The 26,139-nt window shown below is 46.8% G+C and overlaps 1 protein-coding gene across 2 annotated transcripts in view; it reads left to right on the top strand.

Moving 5' to 3' along the window:
- Nucleotides 1-26,139, top strand: part of STX2 (syntaxin 2) — a 285,012-nt gene that overhangs the window by 106,663 nt on the left and 152,210 nt on the right. For both annotated transcript variants that reach the window (XM_085633339.1, XM_085633338.1), the window contains exon 4: nt 16,027-16,101. In XM_085633339.1, the coding sequence (XP_085489465.1) occupies nt 16,027-16,101 (75 nt within the window). The remainder of the gene's footprint in view (nt 1-16,026; nt 16,102-26,139) is intronic.

The following is a 26,139-nucleotide window of genomic DNA, read 5'->3' as shown; positions in this document are numbered from 1 at the left end:
TTGCTTTTTGGTATGTTTCTTTGGGGGCTTTCTTGACTGACTGACCGACATCTGGGAAAATTCTTGCTCACTAATCTGCTGACCAGGACACAGAGCAAAATATTACACTACAATTCGACATCACTGAGCTTAGGAGTGTAACCTCTGAACTCCTTCCAAACTTTATGGATATACTCAAAGAAATAAAACAGCCTTCCACTGTTATCTGTGTGCCTCCAAGTGCAATATGTTCTGCCTTTGGTGTATCCCGAGACCCTTGGCCCGCTGTACGCTTAGCCACCTTCATTGCATATAGCAAAAGCGCTTCCCAGACACGTACGTAATTAAGGTCTTTTTCGAAGGGCTTAGCCAGACATCGCATCTGGTTAGTTGCCCGCTCCCCCATGGGGCATCAGTCGATCTTTCCAAACAGACGGGCCCAGTCTTATTGGTACACCCCCGCATCTAACCTGAAAGGAGCCTAGATATGGCTATTAGAAAGTAGCCAGTCTATTAGCCTTCATGGTGAGCGAGGTATAGACGCTGGGCTGCAATAAGCTGTGTTCTTTTGAAACGGTAGGGTCTTGGGACAGAACCTACTTTACTCCCAAAGCTTGCGTCAGACTTCCATGCTAAACTTTTTCATTAGTGATTCTTTTCTAATCCTCTTTCTCTGGATGAAAGATCCCTCCATATGGTAGAGATGAAGAGGGCCGTCAAATATTGTCTAGACAAATACAAGGTTATGCAAAAGTGAAACCAGCTGTCAATGCACCTTGAGATGGCAAATTGTAGAAATTCAGTGGACATGGGGTAAACTTTAGGCAAAACCACGAGTCCAGTTCTCAATGTAAAGTCACACAGAACCTTAAATATACTGAGATATGGCACCAGTAAACAATACATTATATAGCTGCAAGCCTAAAGGAGCCAGAATGAAGGGCACTAGAGTTTAGGGGCACATGGAAAACTGACATTGGTGTGATCCAATCTCCTCTTAATGACTTAAGATTTCTTCAACTGTTATTAACTTTTGGAACTCTAGTTGATGTGCATGTTTTATTTCCTAACATCTATTAGCGGCTGCTATTGAGACAGAGAAATTAAAACCATGCTGTATGCGGATGTTCTGTGCCCCAGTTTGATTATGTAATTAACTCCGTTTGATATATAATTAAATTTGCACCCACCTTATTGAAGTATGAGTTCCTGCTTCTGGAGCTGGTGATCCACAGCCTTGAAACAAGGGGTTTATTCTGTGGATTTGGTCGGACAAAGTGTACTGGCAGGTAATTCTAATGTCAGGTGATCCTACTCTGGACCATCTCGTCTCCAGACCTGAATTCTTCTCACAAGCCTTTAATTATTTAGCTTACGTCCCCCTTCAGCTCTTTAATTATGTGCCCTACTTACTGCACAACTCTATGCCAAATGAATGTCCAGACATGGGACATTAATTTGGCATTTTTGGAGCTCAACTCTGAATTTTCCTCGGTAGACCGGGCCAAGCTGTGAGAAATCTTTCCTCAGTGGTCGTCGGAGCACTTCCAGTGCATCTGTTGGCCAGCTGTACAACCCTTTAAGAGTGACAGGTAGATGGGGAACCTCTGCTTCGACTTGCGCTCATGAAGGGGCATGTGCACTCGCTCCCATACGTTTTACACCATTCACCTGGAGGACGAGCTGCTGTTACTACACTCAGATCTTCCTGAAGCAGCTGCTTTTGATGTACAATATGCTCCACTCTGACCACTATGAGCATAAACACTTATTGGCAAAAAAGGTGCAGTTTATGGAGTGCGCAGGAATTTAAATGAGCCACAAGTATTGAACATGGACCACAGAACGCCAAAGCAAACTCAGCGAGGACTAATAAGAGTAGCTTTGAAACTGTAGAATACCTCTGGTGCCAAATGAACATGGTCCAGGCTGTTGGACTTGGCTAGTTTGAAGTTGGCCAGGCTTAACAGCTGCATTTTTAATTTGCAACACATAACTGGGAGCAGGTGAACTGTCCATGGTGAAAATGTATACCACAAAGACCATCCCTTCAGGGGTACACGGTGCTACTATATGGGATGATAGAAAGGTGCATTCTCCTAAAGAAATAGCTTCGGAAGAGTAAGGGCTCCCCAAGAGCCTGGCCCTTGTGGTCTGTGTTGTCATCATTGTAGGCACTCTTGTGTCCTTCTTCTCACATTCTGTGCCTTCTTTTGGGTTCTTGTGTCCAGTGTTACTGATCCCTGGTATTAGAAACTGCAGAACTGTTTGCCGAATGGGCATGATGAAATCGCCCTATATATGCTTTACAGTGTCGTCATTTTTAATGGCAGCGTTGGTGTAAGGGAATGCTTAGGGTAGATTAGTACGTTATTGTTTTTGGGTAATTGTAATCGATTTGAAACCTGTGAAATGGCCTCCAATCTCTTTTAGATGTTCATTTGTTTTTCATAATTATTTGGCCTCTTTATAAAGCTCGCTGCTGCCTAGCGGGTATCCTGGCGCTGTACCACTCAATGGTGGGAGTAGCTCAATGGTTCATGGCTAATCTGGGATGAAGGACAAATCTTAAAAAATCCTTTATAATTAAATGTGGTCCCAAAATTCCGCAAGAGATAAGGAACACACTAGCGCTTCACTACAAACGAGTTTATGCCCCGACGACCACAATAGGGTTGCAGGATGCAACAGCATTCCTCAGAGGTAAACAACTACCAACACTTACACATATGAGGCCCAACTACTGCAAACTGACTTAACAGTAAACGAATTAACACAAGCCCTTAAAAATATACAGTCGGGTAAAGCCTTGGGCCCTAATGGCATCCCCATTGAACTCTACAAGCGAGCAGCCACCTCACTCTTCCCCCACCTGTTGAAAATGTACGAGACCAGTCTGGAGGTGGGAGAACTCCCCGCAGACCAACGCATAGCGACCATAGTAGCCATTCACAAGCCTGGTAAACCGGCCCTAGATAGCACCTCCTAGCGTCCCATCTCTTTGATTAATGCAGAGGTAAAGATACTGGCCAAAACATTAGCAAATAGAGTAACGTACATCCTGATCAATCCGGATTCATGCTGGGCAGGAATGCAGCGCTAAATCTCAGACGCCTACATAATGTCCTGAGCCGTAAACACACCATTCAAGAGGAAACCGTCATAATGTCGCTTGACGCACGCATGGCTTTTGACTCAGTTGAATGGCCCTTCCTTTTTGCAGTCCTTCAACATCTGGGGTTTGGGCCAAAATTCTGCTCCTGTGTCCAACTACTATACACCAAACTGCTGGCACATGTTGTAGCTAACTGGCATACTGGGATGTGGAACGAGGCAAGGTTACCCCCTATCACCGCTCCTCTTTGCCCTCATACTAGAGCTGTTGGCAGCCTGGATAATAAAAGACCCAATTATCCGTGGACTTTGTTGGACGGAGAGAGGGGAGGACCGCATATCCCTATGTGCAGACGATATCCTATTATACATGGCATCCCCAAAACGTTCTCTGCATAGACTTCTAAACATACGCAAAATATACGGAAAATGTTCTGGTTACACCATCAATTGAGGTAAATCGGTACTCTATATCCTGAGCGGCCCCTCTCCAGCGCTCCCTAAAGGATGTGAGGTTAAGATAGTAACAAACCGTTTCAAATATCTGGGGATTCACGTCACACCAGACCCGGACGAATTCATGACCAAAAATATAATGGGACCCTACCAAGACTGCGTTGCGATGCCAAGCACTGGCAGTCACTTCCACTCACCCTGCTGGGAAGGGCAGCCCTCTTTAAAATGACACTCCCCAGATTCCTCTATGCCCTCCATAACACCCCTTTCCCGGTTCCTGTATCATATTTTAGGGCAATAGACTCGGAGGTGAATAATCTCCTTTGGGACGGCAAGCCCGCCAGGATAGCCGCGGCCAAACTGTTCAAAGCTGGTATGACTGTGGCATTGCTCTCTCAAACGTCCATACCTATTATTGGGCCTCTCAATTGGCCACCATTAACCAATGGCTCCATTTGCCCCAAACCGACCCTGCTTATCGGCTAGATAGACATGCCCTTGGAACGGGGGAGTCAACCGCAGTCTGTATAATAAAAAGCGGAAATCTGACCTCTTGGGGCCAACCGCACATACCGTCCAATTATGGTACGCATTACTGAGAAACCTGGGCTGGAAAAATATATTGACCCAACACATTCCTCTGTGGGAAACCGACAAATTGGGTAAACTGGGCAAGAGCAAGGGATTTAGACAATGGGACGCAATAGGAATTTCATGGGTGGGAGACCTCCTTGAAAACTGGGAAAGTCATTACCTTTGCACAACTACAATACCAATACGAGATGGCGCCCACGAAAATGTTCTGTTGGCTGCAGGTTAAGCATGTGCTAGAAGCGGTCATCCTGCCTGACACTGTTCTTCCCATTGGAGGATAAACTCCTCACGGAATACATGGATAAAAAAGCCATATCCCTAACGTATTGTAAAATCGTTAATAATCAGCCGGACCCTACACTACGGGGAAAAATGGCAGGCCAATGTGGGCGACCTAGACGACACTGGCTGGCAGGGAGTGCTCGAGTCCCCAAGAGAGGTGGCGGTATCCTCCCGCTTGTGCCTGATGCAGTGAAAAGTGCCCTACAGGACCGATTCCACAAGAGTGACGTTACACAGGATAGGAAAGGCCAGTGACCAACTCTGCCTGCTCCAATGTGGCGAAATTGGCACCTACCGTATACTATGGGACTGCCCGGCAAATAAAACATACTGGGCGACAATTATGAGCACAATCACCCAGGTTAGTAAAGCGCCTGTACCACCGGACCCCAAACGTTGTCTCCTGAATATCTGGGAGGCAACAGACCTGAACCACACGGCCCAAGCTTGGGCTACTCTAGGTATGGTAATAGCGAAGCGGAACATTGCTAGACTTAGGGGAGCACAAACTGTCCCAATACTGGGAGAATGGTGCAAGGAAATGGACATGGCCATGGCGGCCGAAAAGGCCACGTCTATTCACAGAGGGTGCCCCAAAAAATGGGAGCGGATGTGGGGAAAATGGAATACATTCAGGGGAGGCATTTGTAACCCACCAGTTATAGAGCCACTATCGGACGATGATGACTGAACTGAAATACTATGCATTCAATAGCGGGCCTGCGATGTATATATGATATAATATTAATCTACGGTTGATAACTGTGTATTGAAAAACAAACTGTCACGTTAATGTGTCATGTCGCAAATGTTACTACTGCAAGTCTTATACCAAATAAAAATGTTAAAAAAAAAAAAAAATGTTCCAAAATAGTTAAGACCCATAAATTTGTGCTAGGCGGCTCAGAAATTGCATATCTGGGCATTTTTGTTGCTACTGCTCTCAACTGTAAGTTTTTGGTGAGTCTTAGATTATTACAAATCAAAGATCTCCGGAGGCTGTTTTAAGATTTGCTAAATCACTGGGGCATAAACCGGTGGGGAAATTGGTTTGCATTTCTAAGAGAAAAATGGGTCTATTGCTTCGTTTGGTACCGGTATATGGGGGTATGAAAACAGTTCCTGTCTGCAAAAAGTTGAAAAATTCTTTAGACGACTGTTGGCAGTCCCACATTCAACACACTCATTTCTGCAACAAAGAAGTTGGGTTTCGCCTTTTAGAAGATTTCATCAGACTTCAGCCCCTTCTACTCTGGACAAAACCAGAGGCCCATTTTTGCAGTTCCATCCTGAATGGCTGCTTGGCCTTAGATAACTCATTAGATATCCTCGGGCTGCAATATGTGAAGCAGAGCTTTAATGAGCCTGGTCTTGTATGATCCTGCCAGCTGATCTGTGCAAAAAGGTAAGAGTTTTTTTTTTTTTTTTTTACAGAGACAGACGCATTAAATTCGTCCGCACTGCGAGTAGCAGCGCCGGAGTAGAGGGTCACTACCAATCAACTCCTACTTTTATCCTCAAGCAATCCTAAAGACGTATCACTCATTTTTATTGACCAGATTCCGCTTCAAATCCCTTAATTTTTTGGTGGCTTTTCCACATCAAGGTGCATGGTTCTCATCATTACCGCCTTGTCCTTGCAATGGTACTACCACACAAAGCACAATGCAATTTACCCTTTTCTGTACTTTTTACCACACTCAGAGACAACGTTTTTTTTGCCATGTGCTTAGATTATCTGAAATCAGGTTTTATGATCTTATGAGCTGCATTAGAATATTTACACAATTTGGAAAGCCTTGACATTATCTACGCTGTCTTAAACTACAAAACAAGTGCTCAGCAAACTCTGTTGTAATATTTAAATTCTGCCCACTAGCTGTGATTATTGCCCTTTTTTTATAAGATTTAATGTTACCTTTTATACTTTTTAAAAACTTTTTACCCATGTTGCTAGTAATTTGTTCGGTGCACTTTACCAGCTATCCTATTTCAATCTAATGCATCTTTATTTTGCATGTAGCTTTAGACTCCTCAGATGACATAATGAACCCTTTGTTTAGTCCATCCTTATGGCTTTCTTCTGACGTTTTTGTTGTCCTGATCTTTGTCTTAGTAGGTATACACTTTAGTGATCAAGATCGTAATATGTTTCAAAATATTTCTGTTCAACAGAACTGTTTGTTTCCATCTCTATCAGCTTTATGTATTTAGACATCTGTACTGTGCTTTTTTTATGGTTCAAAGATCCGAAACAAAGTTATTTGATTTGAAACCTACTTCACATATGTAGGCAGAATACGTCTTCTAGGAATTGGTTGGTGGCCATTGTGTTTGCTGCAGCCCTGAATGGATGAAGAAGAATGCACCGTTTGTTTTTTACGGATGTTGAGGTTGGTTGATTTTTTAATGTTCTTTAGATTGGATTATGTATGTATATTGGAAAATTGACGTACTTCTGTTTATATCATTGGAGCGGATTGAAGTGATCTCTTCAATGAGGACGAGTCTGTTTGTTAAATTGAACTTATAAATTCATGCACTCAGAATCGCATCAGCTAAAGTAATTGGCAACGGTCGGACCTTGGCCAACCCATCTCTTGAGGCAACAAAAGGGTGCTGGATAGAATTGATAGGGTCACTGCTTCAAAGCCTGTGGGAATTGGTCATTTTCATGATATTTTTCTGTTATTTCTTAGCATATCCATGCCTTCCATTAGTAAAGGGCACCACCCAAATCTTAATCAACGTCGAGTTCACTCCTATCTGCTGCACGGGAGAACAAGGATCACTGGAACACTTTTATGTCTCGCTGACCAGGCTGCTAAAAGCTGCCCGCGAGGCGATCGTATCCAAAACAGACAGTGGGTTTAGATCCCGCCTGTAGCCTGACATTGGTTGGCTTGATTGTCGCTCTCATTTTCTTGATTCTTATTCAATGGCTTCCCTTTCTATTCTTGTGTTCGGCCCTCCACAGAGCATATCCTCTTTACCATACTTATGATATGCTGACTTGTATCCTCCCGCTGCTTGCCTTTAGGGAACTACGTTTTGCATTTTCATTAAGCACTCCAAGAAAATTCATGTGTTTTTTGCTCCTTCACTTTTGTGCAGCTTCCCCTTCACCTCTGTTGCTCCTCAACCCCTTACGGTATTGGATTTTTTTATTTTATTTTAATTTTCTTGAAGAGCCCTGCTGCTGCCATTTGCTGCCAGGCCACTCGACATTCCAAAATCTGCTTTTGTGCACCTCTTTCTTGCTCATCCACTCTGTTGCTTCCCCACCTGCCCCCATCAGACCTCCATTGCTACCGCACCCATGCAGTTCTTCAAATAATACTTTTTGGGGGGAGGTCCCTAGAGCTGCCATTTCCTCTTAGGTTTTTTCACATTGCAGTAAGCTTTTTCCTTCTAATAAAATTTGAGGATTTGTTCTTTTTTTCTTTACCAAGTCATGAACTAAAATCAAAAGGCGAGTCCTATTAGCTTTGCCAGTGCTTGTTATTTTATTTGATATCATTAGTGTTTTGGTACGTAGGGCCCTTGGCACAGTGAACTCAAGGCCCATGTTTTTCCATGCTCTTAATGCTTAAAAGGCTCACTGGGACTCCAAAAAGTGTTATATAGAAAGTCTTGTGCAACCATTTGTAATCATTCCCCTGTGTACCGGGGGAGGGGGAAGGGGGAACACGCAGTGCTTTCTGTTATTTGTACAGTTATGTGGGGTTCAGCCTTGGCTGAGTATTCTTCATACTCCTCATTCTGAGTTTCACACCCAGTTTGCCTCCCACAGCACACCTTAAAATGTGACTGTACTGTGTTTTTTTCACCCCATCATATTTATACATTGGACTTCTGTCACTATCCTGTTTTGTCTCCTGCGTGTGGCATAATGAATATCATGAATTATGTCTTGTCATATTCTTCTACTATTTTCCCTTTAAATAGTATTCTTATTCTCGGTGTCGTATGTCTCCTCTTTCCCTCCTTATGTTTAGATCTGATCTAGAAAAAGCTGTCTTCTTCGCTCCATTTATTAAAAAACTCCTAAATAAAAATACATATGTACATGCATACAGACAGGGGCTTTGAATTGGTCCTCTTCATGTGTTGCCAGTTAACCTGTGATTAACATGTTGCTTCTGCCCCCACTGCATTCAGCATGGGGCAGTGGGCTTGCCCACCACTCCAGCCTTGGCTCTTGCCCACCACTCCAGTCCAGCCTTGGCTCTTGCCCACCACTCCAGTCCAGCCTTGGCTCTTGCCCACCACTCCAGTCCAGCCTTGGCTCTTGCCCACCACTCCAGTCCAGCCTTGGCTCTTGCCCACCACTCCAGTCCAGCCTTGGCTCTTGCCCACCACTCCAGTCCAGCCTTGGCTCTTGCCCACCATGCCAGCCCAGCCTTGGCTCTTGCCCACCATGCCAGTCCAGCCTTGGCTCTTGCCCACCATGCCAGCCTTGGCTCTAGCCCGCACACTCCAGCCTTGGCTCTAGCCCGCACACTCCAGCCTTGGCTCTAGCCCGCACACTCCAGCCTTGGCTCTGGCCCGCCCACTGCAGCCTTGGCTCTGGCCCGCCCACTGCAGCCTTGGCTCTGGCCCGCCCACTGCAGCCTTGGCTCTGGCCCGCCCACTGCAGCCTTGGCTCTGGCCCGCCCACTGCAGCCTTGGCTCTGGCCCGCCCACTGCAGCCTTGGCTCTGGCCCGCCCACTGCAGCCTTGGCTCTGGCCCGCCCACTGCAGCCTTGGCTCTGGCCCGCCCACTGCAGCCTTGGCTCTGGCCCGCCCACTGCAGCCTTGGCTCTGGCCCGCCCACTGCAGCCTTGGCTCTGGCCCGCCCACTGCAGCCTTGGCTCTGGCCCGCCCACTGCAGCCTTGGCTCTGGCCCGCCCACTGCAGCCTTGGCTCTGGCCCGCCCACTGCAGCCTTGGCTCTGGCCCGCCCACTGCAGCCTTGGCTCTGGCCCGCCCACTGCAGCCTTGGCTCTGGCCCGCCCACTGCAGCCTTGGCTCTGGCCCGCCCACTGCAGCCTTGGCTCTGGCCCGCCCACTGCAGCCTTGGCTCTGGCCCGCCCACTGCAGCCTTGGCTCTGGCCCGCCCACTGCAGCCTTGGCTCTGGCCCACTGTTAGTGACAGCCAGCCCTTGGCCTGATCACATCTGCACCTACTCCTAAAGTGCTGTTAAGTGTTGGTGCTTTTGGCCCTCATCTGTCCGTTCATTATTTAAATTTTCTTTTTTCTTTTAAAACTTTAAATTTCTGCTGTATATTTTTACAAGAAAATCTTATTAAGATCTCTTTTGTCAAGAGAACGGAGTTTCATAAAAGCTGCGGAATGGTTAGACCATACTGCGTTGATTGTCAACATTGGATACATCAGATGGGCCTGGATGCTCTTAAGGTATTTGACAAAGTCCATTATAGTTAGTTAAAGCCCTGAAGATGATGACTTTTAAGAGCCTGGCCCTGTGGGGTTTATGCAAAGGCTGAAAAGCACAGATTCTCACTAATGACAGGATCTTTGCACCCGTAACTCTTCACAAAGGAACTAAACAAGGGGGTCTGACTTCATTGTTTTTGTTCATTAATACTTTAGAGTACCCAAGTGTTGCTACTGAAGCCAAAAGTTATTAAAAGGTTTTAAGTATTTATGAGGAAGAAAAGAAGATACTGCTTTTTGCAGATGACGTGGTTAAGTTTCTCTTCTCCACCCTGATTGAATGCTGATTTGATTGAGAATGCTGTAGTCTTTGTATTGTATAAGACCTTCAGTTTAAAACCTTAATGGTGGCCCTAACAGAAAAATCTCTGGGTTATAATCTTGAATTACAATTGAGTCAAGTCCAAAATCACATATGCAAGCGTTGCTTTTACATGCAACTTGTCCAGGATTATGGTGATCAACCCATTCTAATACTGTGGAATCTGGAAACTGCTCCTGGGAAAACTGCCTGCTTTCCGGCAAAAATGACCACGTCAAAATGTTGACCCTACCTTGGATTGGGCCAGTATGTATGCTATGCAGTCTGCCATTCATGTGTCCTGAACAACCGCCTGCCTCTTATTGTGGGTGCAAGCATGCTACACGGACTACCATTCATGTGTGTTCTGAACACCTACCTGCTGAGGATTGTGTGTACTTGCATGCTACGCGGCCTACCATTCATGTGTCCTGAATATCTCCCTTCCTCGGATTGTCTGTGTGCGCATACTATGCAACATATGATTCATTTGTCCTGAACACCTCCCTGCTCTGGATTGCGTGTGCAGTCATGCAATGCGACCTACCATTTGTGTCTGGGCCCTTACCCCTCCAGCTCGGTCTGGGCCCTTACCCCTCCAGCTCGGTCTGGGCCCTTACCCCTCCAGCTCGGTCTGGGCCCTTACCCCTCCAGCTCGGTCTGGGCCCTTACCCCTCCAGCTCGGTCTGGGCCCTTACCCCTCCAGCTCGGTCTGGGCCCTTACCCCTCCAGCTCGGTCTGGGCCCTTACCCCTCCAGCTCGGTCTGGGCCCTTACCCCTCCAGCTCGGTCTGGGCCCTTACCCCTCCAGCTCGGTCTGGGCCCTTACCCCTCCAGCTCGGTCTGGGCCCTTACCCCTCCAGCTCGGTCTGGGCCCTTGCCCCTCCAGCTCGGTCTGGGCCCTTGCCCCTCCAGCTCGGTCTGGGCCCTTGCCCCTCCAGCTCGGTCTGGGCCCTTGCCCCTCCAGCTCGGTCTGGGCCCTTGCCCCTCCAGCTCGGTCTGGGCCCTTGCCCCTCCAGCTCGGTCTGGGCCCTTGCCCCTCCAGCTCGGTCTGGGCCCTTGCCCCTCCAGCTCGGTCTGGGCCCTTGCCCCTCCAGCTCGGTCTGGGCCCTTGCCCCTCCAGCTCGGTCTGGGCCCTTGCCCCTCCAGCTCGGTCTGGGCCCTTGCCCCTCCAGCTCGGTCTGGGCCCTTGCCCCTCCAGCTCGGTCTGGGCCCTTGCCCCTCCAGCTCGGTCTGGGCCCTTGCCCCTCCAGCTCGGTCTGGGCCCTTGCCCCTCCAGCTCGGTCTGGGCCCTTGCCCCTCCAGCTCGGTCTGGGCCCTTGCCCCTCCAGCTCGGTCTGGGCCCTTGCCCCTCCAGCTCGGTCTGGGCCCTTGCCCCTCCAGCTCGGTCTGGGCCCTTGCCCCTCCAGCTCGGTCTGGGCCCTTGCCCCTCCAGCTCGGTCTGGGCCCTTGCCCCTCCAGCTCGGTCTGGGCCCTTGCCCCTCCAGCTCGGTCTGGGCCCTTGCCCCTCCAGCTCGGTCTGGGCCCTTGCCCCTCCAGCTCGGTCTGGGCCCTTGCCCCTCCAGCTCGGTCTGGGCCCTTGCCCCTCCAGCTCGGTCTGGGCCCTTGCCCCTCCAGCTCGGTCTGGGCCCTTGCCCCTCCAGCTCGGTCTGGGCCCTTGCCCCTCCAGCTCGGTCTGGGCCCTTGCCCCTCCAGCTCGGTCTGGGCCCTTGCCCCTCCAGCTCGGTCTGGGCCCTTGCCCCTCCAGCTCGGTCTGGGCCCTTGCCCCTCCAGCTCGGTCTGGGCCCTTGCCCCTCCAGCTCGGTCTGGGCCCTTGCCCCTCCAGCTCGGTCTGGGCCCTTGCCCCTCCAGCTCGGTCTGGGCCCTTGCCCCTCCAGCTCGGTCTGGGCCCTTGCCCCTCCAGCTCGGTCTGGGCCCTTGCCCCTCCAGCTCGGTCTGGGCCCTTACCCCTCCAGCTCGGTCTGGGCCCTTACCCCTCCAGCTCGGTCTGGGCCCTTACCCCTCCAGCTCGGTCTGGGCCCTTACCCCTCCAGCTCGGTCTGGGCCCTTACCCCTCCAGCTCGGTCTGGGCCCTTACCCCTCCAGCTCGGTCTGGGCCCTTACCCCTCCAGCTCGGTCTGGGCCCTTACCCCTCCAGCTCGGTCTGCAGGACCAAAGCTCTGTTTGAGAAAGGGCCATAACTATCTTCAAAGCTTACTCACTATTCCTCCTCAAGACTTAAGATCTTGCGACAAAGCTCTGCTCATCATTCCTAGGGTCAGAAAGTCCTGTTGAGGGCGCAGGTCATTTTCTTCCCTAACTCCTTTTTATTGGAATAAGCAGCCTCTCCAAATGCGAACCTGCAAGGATCATTTCCAATTCAGGACATTGCTTAATGCTAGCCTATTCTAACTGTTACTTTTGCCTGTTACCCTGGTATTCGTGCCGAGATATCCCTCCCTAGGTGATTTGTGCGCATAATAAATTAAAATAACCATAACATAACATTTTAGGTACTTGGAAATTACTGCTTACTTCCAATCAGACCAATGTGAGTATTTTGAATGAAAAATCATTCTGTTCCTGTGAAAGGCTTGCACATTTCTAGGTAACGCTCTGGACAGTGCTATTAATTTAAATAAATGACCTGTTTAACGTACATTAACATTTCATAGACAGTTCACATTGCTTTAATGCAAAAATAATGTACGTTTTAATGCTGATTTTTTTTCTGTACAACATTTGTCTTCTCAACTTTCTTTTATATTTTTATTATCTATTATTTTTTTTAAATGTCATATTTGGATGTGTATAAACACGAAATAATCCAGCAGTAAGGTTATGGAAGTGAATAAGTTATTAAAAGCTTCCTTTGCTGTGCAGATTCACAGGATACTCGAAGGTGGAGCTTGTGCCCCTAAACAGTGTTTTGGTAGGGATTATAATCTTTAACTGCTGCACAAGAGTGAGTGCTAATTTTCAAATGCATATATTTAATTAAGAAACACTTGAATGTATTGGAAGTTTAAATTGAAGAGAAGCCAGACTGCTGCAGTTATGAAGCCTGAGCCACGTTGTACAGTAACTCAAAGTTCAAGCGGCGACCCCTGTTGGAAAGAAAGAAAAAAGAGAAGGAGAGAGAGCTTCCTGATCTTCCAGTCTTTCGCACCCGGTCCTGTAGAGACGTGCTATGTGGATGGGTCAGTACGGTTTCCTTTCCTTGCAAGTGAGGCTTGTGTCAATACTGCCTGCAGTGAGTAACTGGCTTTTCTCACAGGAACACTGGTCTTTACAATTTGGATGGTCTCTGATTTTTTGGGAATCTTTTTCCAGTTTCCTTTCATTTTAGAGTTTATCTGTTGTGTCTTATTGGACTCTGAGCAGGATAAGCAGCTCACCAAAGGAGAGGCCGCCATAAGAGACGACATCTGATTAGGTATTTACCACAAGAGTGTCCTCTGGTTTAGCTCCTCTTCCAAGAGGGACATCCTTGGCCATGCACCTTACTGTCAATCGCGCGTTCCTACTCTAGCAAGGGCATAGGCTCAGTGTATTTCCATTCAGGGTGGAGGCAGTTTTCAGGACATTAATGCCTGCAAAGACACCTGGCCTGCCTACTACCTGCCTCCATCTTCATCTGACGTTTTAAGATAACTTTCAATGATGAGTTCTGTATGTGTGGGTGGAGTACCGTCCATGTGTCTTTCTGCTAGCCTTACACAGCCTCGTCCCCCACAGTTGCTAGCCTTCTTTTCCATCTGTACATTTTGCCCTCAGTGGAATGCTCCTGTTCATGCTGGTCTTGCTTCTCCTGATGTTGAATGGTTCCTCTAGTCTCAGAGTTGTGGTCACTGCCTGTAGTTTCCCCGTGACACGAGGCAGGGCACAAGGAAGGCAATCCAGGGCTTCCTTTTGATTTGTGTGGATTTCATTGGTTCGGTGGTATAGAGTGGGCTCAGTGCAGCGGTCTGTGGCCTCCCCCTGTGTTCCTTTTTGGTCCTTTTGTCTCCATCTTTGTAGTGGGAAGTTCCCTATGAGAACAGTTCCAGGATGCCTCTGAGAGGGAGTAAGAGGCCCTTCATCAGTGTGAGTCTAACAGGGCATCTTTAAGCCTGAGGTGCTGTGAGGGAGGATTTACCTGCCTCACTTTCTCTTCTCTACAGGTGGATTGACGGTTCTTGTGATCCACTGGAGCCGATCGGACCATAACAAGGCAATTTGTTGCAAAATGGAAAGAGGGTGGGTTTGAATAGTAAAAACCTGATCAATTCTCTGCTACAGTCTGGTGTAATATGAGGGCTTCCTACAAGTCCTTGTTTCAGTCTTGTTTCATTTGTTTCATGGACCTAAAAGAGACCTAGCCTAAGGTCTTCCATGGCTACTCACTCATTTGTTTATAATGCTTTCCTTACTTGTCAGACTGCAGGGATCACAGGAGCTATGAGGCTCTACATGTCTGTGACTGAGTATCGGTGGCAGGCGGGAGGGCTAGCAAGTCAGCACACTTTTTCCTTGCACCTCCCCGGACCTTTGCATTCCCCTCCAGTCTTCCTAGGCCCTTGGGGACGTCCACCTTTCTTGTTTCGTGTGGTGTGAGAGCCTTCATTCGTGTCTGGCCACTGCTTGTGTCCTGCTTTACCTTTCACTTCAGTCACCCCGAAAATCACTCTGAGATTTAACCCAAACTTTAGTCCAGATTTAAGGCTGGATCAGAGTCTGCGGTCTGCGAGATGTCTCCATCAGGGTCGGACTAGCGTTGCCTTTGTGATGTGCAGTGACTGATGTTCAGTGACTCTCCAATGAAGGCTCCGCATGCCTAACGCACCACAACAAGCCGCGCTCGCGCGTGTGTGCACTCGTGCATCAGGGTGTGCAGACCGGCTGCTTGCACCCACTTTTGTCAGTTTGATAAATAGAGCAAAGGAGGGTCATTCAGGTAATGAGCAGCTTTGAGGGTATTTGCTGTAGCGTATTTATGCAAATTTGCAGCAAAATTAGGCAAGATCACGCTGGGTTACGCGAGGAGTGTAACCCAGTATTTAGAGATTTTGTGTGCGTAAAATTCAGCCGTGCATCCAAATCTGCTTCGAGGATGTATTTTGCACAAATATAACCGAGCCAAATTCAACATAACACGAACAGCAGCAGCGGCTCGTGCTCTGTTCCTGTGCTCCTGCTGTGGGCATCTTTTCTCCAGATTACTTGAAAGTACGCGGGCGAGCGTCCTCACGCAATTTTCTGTAATTTTTTGTTCTAAGATTAACACAAAATTACAGAGATTACTCTGTTGTAATTACAATTCGCCCTAAAAGAATATACCTAAAATAGAATATACTGTAGTGTCGGACGAGGCAGATCCCCACTGACATCTGGATGGATTATGTGAGTAAGTGGCTGTAATGTTTGTAGTAGCATGGTTGCTCACAGAACGTCCACTGCCGGCGGATCTTAGGTTCTCTGCATTCATCTTTATATCCACCTAATGATTCGTTTCGCTGTCTTGCATGATGAGCGTTTCCTTTCTGCTTGGTCCACAATGTCTTCCTTCTTGTTCCATAATGAAATAAGCATGTGCTCTAATCTTATTTACTTGATGTGAGGAATGGATTTCAGTTTGGTAATTTGAGTAAGTTCAGGAATATGCAAAGATGTCTTCTTTGGTTTTTACATCTACAATGCGGATGGTTTGCGTAATTTCATTTAGGTTTTTGCCTTAAACTCGGTGTGTTCTCTTTAAAAGCTTATTTCCAATAAAGTTTTGAAAAAATAATTGGAGGCCAAGTTTGTGAGCATTTAGAAGTATGACCTATTTATGTTGAATTTACAACCTCCTGCAATAAAGCTTCATCTGTTTAATTGTATTTATTTATTTTTCACTTTTAGGAACGAAAGAAGATCTTGAACAACTAAACAATGAAATTAAGAAAATTGCCAATAAAGTGCGGACAAAGTTAAAAAGTATGTATAAAATGCTATTTTCCAAAACGAATAAATGTACTTTTTACATTCATAAGGGTATTAAAAAGGGCAACTTCCACCAGAAATCCTATCTTGCCACTGAGAGAATATTCTGCATAGTAGAAGCAGAGAGTACAAAAAGAGCCAAGCTGCAGGACTACATAAAAGCCACAAATCTGGATTACTCAAAAAACACAAGTTTTAAAGGTATTTTTAACCTATGGAGCTTGCAAAGAGGCAGGAAGCTGATTTCAGGCTTTGGCTGCTAGTACAGTGAAAGATTTTTTCAAAGCAAGCTATTCTAAAACTCTGATCTGCAGTGAGATACTTAAGAGGAAGAGTGCGGTGAATGCATGGGCTTCTATTTTCTTCTGTGAGCTCATAAGGCTGGGGCCTGTGCTGCATCAATGCCTTATGAGCTAGATGTAAAGCCTTAGCAGAATGTCCAGAACACCTCTGCCAGACTCATCCTGAACATCCCACGATCGCAGCCACATCAACGGCCACCTGAGAGACCGACACTGGCTACTAGTCAACAAGAGAATCACCTTCATGCTTCTCACTCATGCTACACAGCTCTCCACTACACCAGACCTGCATACCTCAACCACCGCCTCTCCTTCAACACTCCCACCAGACATCTTCGCTCTGCCCAACTGGCCTGGCCACGGATCCGCAAGACCACAGTTGGAGAAAGATTCTTCTCCTACCTCGCTGCGATGACCTGCAACTCGTTGCTGCTCAGGCACTCACCATCACTGCCGCAATTCAGGAAAGACCTCAAGATCTGGCTCTTTGAATGAACCGCAGACCACGCCCTGCCTCCAAACACCCCCCGACCCCACCCGAGTGCCTTGAGACCCTCACGGGTATAAGACCAGTGATTGATTGATTGCTTGATTAAGCTGAATTATTTAGGTAAGAGGTAACCAGCAAAGTTTGCCTTGGCCTTTGAAATATGAAAAAAAAAAATTGTAAACCGCAAACCTATCGGCTCGTGTTTTGGATTAGCCATAAATCGAGCAAGAGCTTTGTGGAATAGGCGTAGATAGCAATTATTAGCATAATCTGTCCACAAAAGGCAGGCTGTTGCCACCACGACTGGTCTGCATGTGGGAGGAAGGGCTTTTATACTCTTTGTCGAAAGCTTCATCTGAAATCAGCAGGGTCAACTGTAGTATTAATCTGTGTTTCTAAGATACGTTCCTAATCCATGTTGAACCCAATATTTTCAACTACATCTGCTGGTATCCATACAGAAGGGCCACAAGTTGGCTAACCATGAGGAGCCAGGGCCCTCCTGCATGGGTATTCACCCAGTTCCATCAGCAAAAGTTAAATAATAGAATTCCGTTTACTTCTGATCCAACACTTCGTGTGAGTGTTTTGCTCCACACGTGAAGAAACCTGCAAGTGGGACCTCAGTTTGTGGTTGTGGTTAATGAAATACCCTCAACGCAGTAAATAAAAAAAAATGGAGGCCGAGGTGTAATGAACTTTGGTCTGCCCCAAAAATTTGAATTGAAGATTGCATGTGAAGGGTTTGTTTGGTTTGTATATCATCAGTGGATATGTTTTTATAGATCAGCTGAGTGATGGATTTTAGATCAGATGATTCACAGATAGTAGAACCATGAAACCACGCAATGAGCTTATTTATTACTGCACAATGCATTTATGAAGTGTTTCTAATGTATACGTGTTCCTGCATTTTCCATATTTTAAAAAAATGTAGAGGCAAAGACTACACTGAAATGTGTTAAGCTCTGTTTCCTGCGTTACAACAAACAAATGATGGACGGAATGCTGACAATGCAGACATTCTCCCCCAGTCAAGAGATCTGGGTTAAATCCATCGTTCTTTTGCCCACTACTCCACCCCAGTTTAGACATGGCCATATGCAAATCAGTCTTGACCCTGTGCCTCATGGGAACAGTCCAGCCCGAACTGCCAAGCCATGTCTTCCCTGGACCGGAATCAAGCATCCTAGGACCGGTTTCTGGCTATCAGCCGTCATCAGCCAGGATAGCTTGACTCCAGTGGCGTAGTGAGCACGGGTCCCACGTCTGGGAATACCCATCCCACTTAGGGCGAAAAGCGTTACAACAAGTAGTGGCATAGTGGGCAAAAGAACGATGGATTTAACCCAGATCTCTTGACTGGGGGAGAATGTCTGCATTGTCAGCATTCCGTCCATCATTTGTTTGTTGTAACGCTTTTCGCCCTAAGTGGGATGGGTATTCCCAGACGTGGGACCCGTGCTCACTACGCCACTGGAGTCAAGCTATCCTGGCTGATGACGGCAGATAGCCAGAAACCGGTCCTAGGATGCTTGATTCCGGTCCAGGGAAGACATGGCTTGGCAGTTCGGGCTGGACTGTTCCCATGAGGCACAGGGTCAAGACTGATTTGCATATGGCCATGTCTGAACTGGGGTGGCGTAGTGGGCAAAAGAACGATGGATTTAACCCAGATCTCTTGACTGGGGGAGAATGTCTGCATTGTCAGCATTCCGTCCATCATTTGTTTGTTGTAAAGCTCTGTTTCCTGGGCACCAGGTGACACCAGAATATCTCTGCGATTAGAGACACGCGAGATTCACTACCCAAGTGACCTCTAGGTAGATGCTACCCATGCTACGAGGTCTTTCTGGCCGGCTACAGCGACATACTGGGGTTGCAGTTGTGATTAGGGCTTATCATTTGGTAACAATTCTCTCCTTTGGTAACCATAGCGGCAGCACCAGTCTTTCACCTTGCAAGTAGTTGTGCAGGCAACTTACTCAGAAACTGTAATGAGTTACTGGGGTGACCCTTTAACGACACAGGCCACTCCTAGCTGCACACTTTGAGGAAAGTCCACTGTCTTTGGTTGCTGCTCACACCTGGGCCTCACAGGGCCTCTCCTCATGTTTTCCTCAGGATGTCCTGCTGCAAGGTCAGGAACGCTCCTTCCCTCTCAGCAGGCAGGTTCTAGGCTTTGGACAAACAGCTCCTTCAGCAGAAAGTGCATGCTTCGAGTGATGTCCCCTCACCTCTGGAAAACTGGCTGTGAGGAGGCATGCATCAGCCTAGTTTTCACAGCAGCTCTTTGAGTACTCGCTGGAAGACTCCTTTACTTATCATTACGAACCTGGGCCTGGAACAAGGTGGGGTGGCTTGGATCTCACTTCTATACAGATTTTCCAGACTGTATGGTTATCTACTGCCGCAGGCTTCAGAACTAGTTTGGATTGGTTCTGTTAGTTATTATTGTCAGATTGCTGTCCAGACACATCCTTTGTTCAAACTGATGGTATTCACAGCACTGGGGCTGGCTCCAAGCAGGAGTATTCAAAACGGGGGCACAATGAAGTGTGAAATCTCTGCACCAGGCTGTCATCAGCCTCCTGAAGCAGTAATCAGAGTCCGACAAAAGGGAAGGAAGGGCTTCCTCATCTTGACTACCATATCTACAGTCCCACACTCGCCCCTTCCATCTAACAAATGGCAGTGCTCAGGAAGAACGAATCAGCAGTCTTTTGCCAGCAAGGTCCTCGTTGAATTTCTAAAGGTATGTTGTGTAGATCCTACAAATCTATATATGATCTGCGCGTTTAGGCAACCTAAACTTAGGTATTGGTGTCCAGAGTGATTCCAGACACCCCCACAGGATATGTTAGTCTGCAGACCAGCTAGCTCACAGTGACACTCCCTTACCAAGGCACGAATAGTTTCTGGCAACTATCGAACATGACAACCCTGACCCCTCAGTGATCGTGGAAACAGTACAATTCTTTTTGCTTAGTCACTCGTGCTCACTCGAGTCTCCGAGATATACAGAATAAATGATGGGGATGTTTTTCATTAAGAATTTATTTAACCAGCGTCATTCTAGTATAAAATACATGTGCTGCAACAACCATTAGACATAAACAGATATTTACGGTTATAAGCACCAACATAGTAAAGAAAAGGTAGACTTCTACCATGGTTCTAAAACAATGAATATATGAAGGCATGTAGATACATGGCAGTAATCAGGAGTACTCCAAAAATGCAAACCCTAACTCGATGTACCGAACATGTATGAAGGTGTATAGCCAAGAATCCTCCTAGGAAAGAGCCAACCCCATTACCTGATGGGAGAGAACGAAGGACCCCGTCTTGGTCTCGAAATGGACACCTCGTAAGGGGTGCAAGACCGCTGGGTTCTGGAGTGTCTGTGGGCAGGGGCTTCAGTGGAAGTTTTTTCTCCTCTCCCTTGCCCAGCGAAGATGTGAGACTTGTATACCCGAAAGGTACCCTCAGGCGCTCTAGCTAGATGTATCATGGTACTGTGGGCTTGTCGGCCAAGGATGATGATAGTGGTGACTTTTGTACAGAGTTATTATGCAGAAGATGGTAATTCTGCCGTTATACTAAGAATCCTCATGCATAATAAATTAGGCTAGTTTTTGTAAGAAAACCACACAACATTTATTCAGCACCCAACTAGGCAAAAGGTCAGCACCAGAGCCATTATATAGAGCAAGGTAGGACAAATGTAGGTAAAAGGTTGTGTAACTACCTAGGCCTATTTTGGGGGTACACTGGGGCTCATAACAGGTAACCCTGTCTCCACCCTCCTAACTTCTGTGTCTGGGTATCGACCCTCAAGCTGCAGGAATGGAAGTTATATTATTCCACTGTGTGGCTAAACTAACCTCATGCTTTCTGCCACATCCCTTTAAAGAGTCACTTCTTTCTGGTGATTGGACGAAAGAGCACTGAGTGAACTACCAACATTTCATTACATTCGCTGGTGCAAAGAAGGTAAGGGCAGTTAAAAACAGGCTTTACTGAGATGGATCATCCTCTGTATCATTATGCGCTATGTTGTGGCCTAGAAGGAACCTCATGAGGGTCTACGGGCTCATTCCATTAGAAACTTACCTTTGCTAATGCTCTTTCCGGTGAATACTCTTAACTGCAGATTTGTCAGCACTCTCCCTCCTTTCTGTTCTGTGGAGTAGACTTCTAGGTGGGAATAAGGTTGCATGTTCGATTCTGCATACTGTCACATTTCAGTCTGTTAATGACGCTCCAGATTGTTTTGTTTTAAACTGTCCTCAGTGTGCCTTAATGGTGCCTGTATGTGACTCTGTTGTTAACCACATAGTTGGGACGCGGCGGCCCAAGTGTTCATTGGCCCCACATGTTGGTTCGTGGCAGCAGTTGATGAAATAGGTTTCGTGGCCCACTGTACTGCCTGGGAGAATTTAAAAGACAAGTAAATTGCTGCCCTGTACCAACCAGAACGAGCATTGATGAAGGTAAGTAGGTTGTTCCTTTTGGTAGTCACTCCAATTTTGCAAACTACTTCCCTGTCAAGTCATAACGAAGCGCAGAGCAACAAATGTAAGAGTTGATGCTGTTGCCTGTATTATCTAACTTCCAAGATGGGAAGAGGCTTGAGGCTCACCTTGGATCTTAGATACATGAACAAATTCACAAAAAGAAAGACATTAAAGATGATGATCCGGCAAGGCCTGGAGGAGTGAATGGTGTCCCTGAATTTCCAGAGGTCACCTACTTCCTCATCAACATCAGATAGTTCCACAGATTGTTCTTCATATTACTGGTTGCAATGCAAGGCCAATTTATGGTCCTTCGTTCCAGCCTTATATCTCTGCAGTTCGTCGCCCTAGCTTTTTGCTAAGTTTTATAACTAATTGCTGCACTTTAATTCCTGCCGTTGAACAGGCAGCTTTCTACATCTTCAGGCGTGTGCTTGTCTCTGGAAAAGAGTGCTGGACATGCTGCAGCCGGTTCTTCTCTGTGTCCCACTGTTCCTAAATGTGGTCTCTTTTATGTGCATATTGGGCTGCCTCTGGGTACCTTATCAGCAAAGATGCTGTCGAAGCTGCTGAGAGCAGAGGCGAATGAGTAGAAAGATCAACTGTTTCACCTCTATAAACAACTACAGGTGCAAGGTTGTCTCTTCAATGGTATTATGTTATGTTAACTTCTAAAGCGCACAAATACCCATAGATGTCTCGGATTTCAAGTCTTCACACCTTTTTGTGGAAATTTAAATTTTTCCCTCATACTGTGAATTCCCTTTCACCACTTTCGCTCCTCATCTCATTCCGAAGATATAGTGGCCTTAGTTGGACTTCGGGATTGCCTCTTGAACTCCTTCGTTCCGTGCTGCAAGGCACGAGAATTGTTTTTGATTGACTCAAGAAAAAGTGACAAGCGAAAATCTCTTCAATTGTGAGCATTTGCTCCCAACAGCTACAGTGTGAATGTAAGTGAAAATGGCATGACACATAGCTAGATAATAATTTATTAAGTGTTGTATATACATACTGAAAAAACACTTAAAATGTAGCTATGACTAAGGGCCGAAACATCTGCAATTCATCATTTGTTTTTGATACCACAAACCATAACTTGCGCCCCCGCCATCAAACCATAACTCCTTTCCAAATAGCCATTTGTAGGCATGTGTCATGGTCTTGTGTACATGCTACTGTCATTGGGGAAAGGCAGTTGGTCATGAGTGTTTGTCATGTGGTGATTTGCGGTGAGGGTGCAACGCACGGGGCAATCAGAAGGGACAATGGTCATATGGTTGTTGATCACCACTGTTCATTCTTCATGACCCTGCTCTTTGGCTTAAAGTCGTTGCTTGAGATAGTAATCTCTGATGGCTCCCAATCCATGTTTGCAGAGACAGCTGTTGAATGTTTTGTTAATGTCTGTTAATTTCACGATTTATTTACTTTATGATCCTGCTATTTCTTTATAAATTAACCATGAACTGCTAACTTTCAAAACTGCCATACTTAAACTCATTAAGGCCACCGAAGACCTAGCCCTTGATCTCTCTCCCAACATGTCCACACTCAAGATCCCCCATCTCTCTTCCACCAGGCCAACACTTGAGATCCCCCCGAAACCCACCGCCCAAAATTCGAACACCACTCCCTACCCTAACGCCCTGTCTAGACCTGCCAGATCCTTAAAACCATATCCAGAACCTGATATTCTCTCCCTCCTCCTTGAGTACACCTCTCCTCCTTCAACCATCTCTAGCCCTGCTATATGCTCTCCAACAGCCCCACTAATTGCACATAACTCGACACTCCCTAACCATGATAATGCGGATCCCATCCGAACCATCACGCCCAACCCCCATAGAGCAACCGACTCCACGCCAATTCCATAAACTTCTGTAACCTCTTGCAGATCCCCACTTCACAACCTGTGCCCACGGACACCCTGCACAAATCATACCTGAAAAGCATGCTACTTAACTGTAGATCAGCGGTGAAACATGCCACAGACCTTGCCGATCTCATCCTAGCCCAAGATCTGGACCTCCTTATCCTCACAGAAACATCGCTCAACGACGACTCTGGCCCTATCCTTGACCTGTTAGTCCCTCCTAGTCACAACATTATCAGACTCGACCAACTTAAGAAATTAGGAGGTGGCATTGCCTGTATCTTCCGCAACTCTCTCACAGCAAAACAGTTCCCCTCAGCTAATCTCTCCTCCTGTGAATACCTTTGCATAGATATCAATAGCACACACAGACCCTTATGCAGCCTTCACATCTTCTACCACCCCCCAGGTGGTCACCTCCACCTAATCGAACAAGTTATGGAAACCATCTCCTCCAACCTGGTCCGTCACTCCCCCCAGATCTTCCTTGGTGACTTCAATCTCCACTGGAATGACCCCCAAGATCAGGCTGCTACAACCCTCAAAAACTTCCTTACCGACCTATCTCTCACTCAATTCTGCAACAGCCCAACTCACAACTTAGGCTCGACACTGGATCTCATCATCTCCAACCCCGACTCCATTCATCTCGAATCCATTCTCCCCTGTGACTGGTCTGACCATCATTTTATCAACTTCCTGATTCCTGAAAGTTGGAACCACAAATCTGCTCAACCACTCAAACTAAAACACTGGAAAAGACCGCTCCATAACACTAGTGTTAATGAGCTCATAGAACGCTGCAATCTCTCCCTTCTGCCGCCTTCTAATATGACTGACGTTCATGACCTCACTGGCCACTATAACACCATGCTATCCGCCCTAAATGATACGACCCCTCTTCAACTAAAAAGAATTCCCATAAAAGACTCCAAACCATGGTTCAATGACAGACTAAATGCGGACAGACGCAGTATTAGACTAGCTGAACGCAAGTGGAGAGCCTCTCCCTCCATGGATCTTCTTCTAAGATCACAAAGAAGCAGATACAACCAACTCATTAAAACGGTGAAAGCCAATCTCTTCAAACACAAACTTGACATAGCCAAAAATCGCCCGAAACGACTTTTTGAGCTCATTAAATCACAATCCAACAACACCTCTACCCAATCTCAGCTCACCACTCGCCCGCAACCATACTGCGATGCGGTGACTGAATTCTTCCTCGAAAAGATGAATAAAATTGAATCGGATCGAAGGTCTGCTGCGCTCGACCTCTCGCCCTCTCCTGACTCCTCTGTCTCCTCACCCCTGCCCTTGCCTCAGGGTTTGTCACTCAAAAACAATGCCTCTTGCAGTCATTTCACTCCCCTCAATGACATTACCACCCTCAACATTCTCTCTACCCTTAAACCCTCAAATCACTTCAATAACCCCCTAACTTCTTTATAGAATTGATAGGTTCACTAGCACCACTCTGATCCAAAATAATCAACGCCTCACTTCAAGGTGAGATCCTGGACTGCTTGAAGGCGGGCCTAGTGCTCCCTATTCTCCAAAAACCCTCGGCTGACCCTGTTGACCTGAACAACTACCGCCCAATCACAAACATACCGACTGTGGCGAAACTTCTGGAGAAATGTGTTCATAAACAACCCCGCAAACACATTGAGCAATTCCAGCTTCTCGACCTACTCCAATCGGGTTTCTACATTGGCCACAGCACCGAAACGGCCATCAATCACGTTGTGGATGACACACTCACTTTACTTGACCAAAATGAAACCTGCCTTTTAATTCTACTCGATATCTCATCGGCATTTGACACTGTCAAACATGACAATCTACTCTTCCTCTTGGAACGCAGAATGGGACTCTCAGGCACGGTCCTTAAATGGTTTGCCGCTTTCCTCAACAACCGAACATAAAGGGTCAAATTCAACCAGTCTCTCTCCAACCAGAGTCCCTGCACACTGGGTGTTCCCCAAGGATCCTCACTCTCCCCCACTCTCTTCAACCTTTTCCTGGAACCACTGACTTTAATTCTTAAACCCTCCAACATCCAATATCATATGTATGCGGACGACACCCAACTCTACATGAAAATCTCCTCCCCCGAAGACATCAAATCTCTCAACAGAACCCTTCTCAAAACCCTTAACTGGCTAACCTCCAACCATCTGAAATTAATCGCCCTCAAGACTGAGTTCCTCCTCATTGCACCCACTAGGCAAACCGCCACTGTTGAAATTTCTCTAACCTCACCGTCCTCAACTGAACACTTCACATCGTTGACTCCACTAAATCACTGGGAGTTGTGCTAGACAAAAACTTGAACATGCAAGATCACATCAGATCATGAACCAAAGGAGTGAACTTTCAACTCTGCATCCTAAGAAAACTCAAACCCTACCTTCCCCAAGATGAATTTAAATCGGCGGTGCAAGCACTTGTCATTTCCTGACTAGAATATGGCAGTGCGACTCTTTGCAGTCTGCCTAAACTCAGTTTAGCACCTATCGGAGCATCTCTAAATGCTGCCACTAGACTCATCACGGGCTCCAAGAAGACCAATCACATTTCACCGGACCTGAAATCGCTCAATTGGCTTCCCTTTGAAGCTAGGATACAACTTAAGATCGCTTGTATGACCCATAGAGCACTTCACTTCAACACCCCACTCTACCTGACAAACAAGCTGGAACTTTCGGGTGGCTCCAGGTCCACAAGGAGCACCGGCACACTGCTGCTCAAGCCCAAGAAATTTAATAAGCTTAAAACTTACAATTGCACATTCTCTGGCATCGCCCGGGAATCTGGAACTCCCTTCCAGTGGAAACAAGA

Source organism: Triturus cristatus, chromosome 11, assembly GCF_964204655.1.
Source record: "Triturus cristatus chromosome 11, aTriCri1.1, whole genome shotgun sequence".
In the NCBI taxonomy this organism is placed as follows: domain Eukaryota; kingdom Metazoa; phylum Chordata; class Amphibia; order Caudata; family Salamandridae; genus Triturus; species Triturus cristatus.
The sequence above is the reverse complement of the archived record's forward strand: the minus strand, read 5'-3'. Positions and strand labels throughout refer to the sequence as shown.